Below are 4,949 nucleotides of genomic sequence, written 5' to 3' on the forward strand. Positions count from 1 at the left end.
GGGAAAGGTTTCTGAACAAACATCTTGAAATCCAGACCCTTCAATATTGGTGGTGCTCCTAGGATTTGGCCGACCTTGGAATTGTAGGTTTCCACCTGTTTGTCATTTGCCTCGATTTACTTTTCTCCCGTTTCTACCCGTTTTGTCAGTTCCTCGAGCATTTTTATGATCTCGGAGTTAGTCCCTGGTTTAGCTTCACTCGGCCTCTCCGTGATTGGTTCGTTTCTGCGAGTGATTTCCCGGGACGGCTCGGGCTCAACTCTGTTGGGGGCACGGCTTTGGTTCTGCAGTTGGGCTATCGCTTCCTGTTGGGCCTGCAGCATTTCGAAGATCACTCGCAAGTTGATCTCATCTCCTTCACCATCGTGTGTATTTTGGGTTGTCGATCGGACTCCCCGCGGACGCTGTTCTCAGGATCGGTAGGCAGATTCGCATTGATGGCCACATATGAGTTAGCGTTGATCGGGTCTGCGACCGGAACTCCGCTGGAATCGACAGGGACACCTCGTTACTGGGTACTATATTGTTGTTCTCGAAGTGGTGACCGGACTCAGTATCCACGTTTAGAGGTGCAGATTGGGAGTTCAACATTTTGAACTTTGACGTGAAATTGAAGACACTTTAAAAAACAAGTGTAAAATAGGGTGCGTTATGGAAATTTGTATTAAATTGTCATTATTATCCTTAGCCCCACGGTGGGCACCAAACTGTTTACCTTAAAAAATGGATAACAATTAAATTTGTAAGTGGTTTTAACGATACGTGAATTTATTCAATACAAACGGTAAGGATTACTAGAATAAACTGGCAAGAGATGTAATAAATTATAAAACCGCTTGAAAATAAAGGGGGGATGATTCTGGACTCGAGGGCAGCCTCAACGAGGTATACGTCTTCGATCTCGGGCTTATAATAATGAAACACTGATCAACAATGTAAGAGCTATGAATTAAAGTATTATAATAGTATATTGCTTTGGGATGCGTATTTCAATGTGTTCAATGAATAATGAGACCCCCCCTTTATATAGTAGGGGAATCCCATAAAATGCAAAAATATCCCATTTAACTAATTACTGGATTCCCGTCGGTACTTGCCGAGATCCGCGCCATGATACCCGGTTGGTCACGGATATAAAATGCAAAAATATCCCATTTAACTAATTACTGGATTCCCGTCGGTACTTGCCGAGATCCGCGCCATGATACCCGGTTGGTCACGGATATTACGTCCTCCCGTTAATCGTGTTAGATTGCCCAATAATGCTCTCCAAAGTCTTTTGGGATTTGGACCGATCCCGAGGTCATGGCCTCTATATACTCAAGGGTGGACGTTGTGCTCCGGTTCCTTGTCATCGCGTTCCTTATTTGATTTATTTTATCGGTAACCGGGTTTGCTTATGGGTCCGGTTTCACCCGTATACAGTGCACACAATCAAAAACTAGGATTTAATACCAACCAAGGACCTGTGACACAATATAAACACAACCATGCATCTTCCAACTGTGCCCCAGGCGTTGATGTTATTGCTTTGTATTTTCCTTGGTGTCTGTTTCAAGTTTCTGAAAAATTGAATTTGAAAATTCCGTTTTTGACTTTTCACAGCACTCGACAAAATCAAGGTCCGTGTGGATTTTTGGAAACAAACTGCTTCTATAATCCAAGTTTGATGGTGAGCTGATCCCAAATGACTACACAGATCGAAAATCCTGCATGTTTGCAGGGCTGTTAGTTCCCAAATACATTCAGGATTGCCAAAGAGATAGCAAGAAATTTTAAATAATCAGAAATTTTACATGCCCAGCTTGCTGCTTAATACTCTAGTGGCCGTTACTATTTTTATAATGGTGTTTGATTGGGCATAAAGTTTAAAAAAGAAATAAAAACTTTTCAAACTTATGATCTAAAATAGATCATAAAAATTTGTACGGTTATAAGTCATTTCATGAGGTTAAAATAAAAAGTTTAGAGTTAAATTGTTATTAAATATAAAAATGTGTCATTCTTTTTTAGACGGACTAAAAACGAAATGACAGAGACAAAGGGAATTAGTTATACTACTGCACCTATTATTTCTGTGATTATGACTGTGAACTTAGTATAACTATATACTAGTATGTAAATGGATCCGACTAAATTGATCGAATCGAATCGTACCGAACCGATTATTAGGTTTATTTTAATAAAATGTAAAAACTTATAACCATACCAAATAATAGGGTAGGTTTTTAATTTTATAAAAATAAACCGAAAAAATACCGAACCTTACCGAATAAATTTATATATAAAAAATATATTTTATATACCAAGTATAAGACTAACAAAGCATTAAGTTTTTTTTTCTTGGGTCTTGAGCTTATGGAAATGGCTACAAATGACCAAATAATTACGTAATATACAAAGTCCCAACTTCCAAACCTATTCTACTAGCTACTCATATCGAAACTAAATTAGTTCTAACATCTTGAGTAGCAAGGCACTAGGTATTCTAGCGATCTTGAGTAGCAAGACACTAGGTATTCTAGCGATCTTGAGTAGCAAGACACTAGGTATTCTAGCGATCTTCGGTAGCAAGCCACAAGGTATTTGATATCTTTCCTCCCGTGTGATTTAGATTTCTCATGATGGACACTAATCTTTTAATAAGCTCTATTCTTGAGTCCCAACTTGATTTGTATCTTTCCACTCACATGATTTATATTTCTCTTGTCTTTGCTTAATTTGTTTTATGCTACCATAGAATAATGAGATGAATCTCTATTAACTTCTTTCATGTTTATTTGATCATCACTTTTAGAATAGTAAAAATGTCTAGAGAGTTTTGTCAAAGTCCTATGCAAGTACACATTTAGCGCGTTCTAACTTCGACTAGTAACTCTTGCATGACATTTTAAAAAAATATCGAAAATTAATCGAACTGTACCGATACCGAAGAGAAACTGAGATAATTGAGACGGTTTCGAAAAGTCTTATTTTAGTTATATAAAATGAAATAACCGAAAAATTTGTATAGTAAATATTATATAAAATAAACCGGCCGAACCGAACCATTAATACTCCTAATTGCACCTATTGTTTCTGTGATTATGACTGTGAGCTTAGTATAACAATATAATATGCATAGATCTTTTAGCTGAAAGTAATAAGTACCCTTGCACTCACTGCCAATATATTGAATTTGCCACTAGCTAATTAAAAATAGGATGAGCCAAGGAGTAAAAAAAATTAACTACAATATTATGGTTTATTGTTTTTCGAAAATCTGATTGGATTGTTACCTAGATTTATTTCGGATATCAAGGATGGAACTACTCCACTCCAATGTTCTTTTTTTCTGGTTAATCATAATTCCAGATCTGGCTGTTGCTTAATTTCTGCTCAGCTAAATTTTTTACTCTCTTATTTCTTGGTTTTCTAAGTGTTGAACAGACTAATGTGTTTGCAATTAACGTTCAAAAGCTCTTATTGACAACCCACTCTGTAAAATACATTTAAGATGCAACTAATTAAGGAACCATACCAGTTAGTGCATCCATGAATGACAAAGTTCTTCTATGCGAAGCTGAGGGGACTGCACAAACAAGTTCAACATTGTAAGCACATCGAAACAATATTTCGTCAAATTAAACAGACTTAAAATTCTAAATCCGCCTATAAATTTCATGCAGTCACTTACCTGAATCGCAATTCGAAGTAGAATTCCAGCTACCACACATGCACAAACTACTAAAATCATTGACATCATAACCACAAGATCCACCAGTTGCCTCACAAGCTTTACAAAATGTCTCATTTCCTTGAACTGAATACTTCACCCTTATACCATAAGACCATTCATCAGGGCCAGTCAATCTCAAGGGTGCTAGATTATAAGCACTGCTGTACCCTTGACAAGCAAGCCTTGTCAAATTTACATCCTTGATTGCTTCGTATGCAATAGCACAGCACTCGGGCGGGCCCGATCCATATACCGAGCCCGCCCGTTGCGGCCCAATTAGGCTCCATGCTGCACAACCATAATAGTCATCACAGCCCATCCCAGCAACATTCCTGCAGGGCAAGTGCTTTCCTGAGAAACCTTGGAAGAGTGGTGATTCTGCCTTGCAATGCAGCAGCATGAACACATTGTCCGTCATGGGGCTCAAGTACGGCTCCCGCCACCGCTCGACTACAAATCCGTTGCCCCGTTTATCGAGCATGATCGTCGTGCACGTCGACATGTGAGGTTCGTCTAAGGTGAGGGAACGGTATGCATAATCAATGTCCAAAACGCGGTATGATCCCGAGCTTATGTGAAGCATTAGCACATTATTGATGCAATATAAGAGATCTCGGTAGCCCTGGTGGCCGCAGCCCGGTTGAAGTGCAAAAGGGTAATCGACGGTCAAGTTTCCGCAATATGATCGGCAGCCATGTGCATGGCCATAGCTATAAGCTTTAGGGACTAAACACTGAAAGACCAAGGAAACAAAAGCTATGAGTAGATAAGCCATGGATCAGAAGAAAGAGATATGAGGGAAAACTTTTGTTATGACAGGAAAAGAATGACTCTGTATAGGAAGATACTAGTACTAATTTTTGTTTGTAAATCTTGATTGATACTTTGCTTTGAGTGCATGATACTGAGGGGGATATGACACTTTGTTGGGATGTTTTGTTTGGAGAATCTGAGGTGAATTCTAAATGGGGTTTTCTACTTTTCCTCTCTCTTTTTGGAAGACCGTCATGGTTTCTTAAAGAAGATTTGGCTGATTTTGTGAGCTTTACGTTTGCTTAGTGCCGGATGCAAAGTGACAAAAGCCGAATCTGCATACTCACTGCTTTCTGCTCAACTTATATATAATAGTTTCTCATGTCCTTTCGCCTCACCACGAGAAAATATGATCACATGAGCCTATGTCCCGAAAGGAAACTTATAATCTACTCAGGCGTCCTTCATCGCGATCGCG

The 4,949-nt window shown here is 38.8% G+C and overlaps 1 protein-coding gene across 1 annotated transcript; it reads right to left on the bottom strand.

Annotated features, from left to right (window-relative positions):
- Positions 1-938: 938 nt before the first annotated feature.
- Positions 939-4,546, bottom strand: LOC104114530 (uncharacterized). Its single transcript, XM_009624995.4, has 3 exons — positions 3,677-4,546; positions 3,521-3,571; positions 939-1,709 (listed from the first exon to the last, which is right to left on the bottom strand). Exons 1-3 carry the CDS (start codon positions 4,491-4,493, stop codon positions 1,654-1,656), a joined length of 924 nt encoding a protein of 307 aa, XP_009623290.1. The 5' UTR covers positions 4,494-4,546; the 3' UTR covers positions 939-1,653.
- Between the last annotated feature and the right edge of the window lie 403 nt (positions 4,547-4,949).

This window comes from Nicotiana tomentosiformis, chromosome 10, assembly GCF_000390325.3.
Source record: "Nicotiana tomentosiformis chromosome 10, ASM39032v3, whole genome shotgun sequence".
Lineage (NCBI taxonomy): Eukaryota > Viridiplantae > Streptophyta > Magnoliopsida > Solanales > Solanaceae > Nicotiana > Nicotiana tomentosiformis.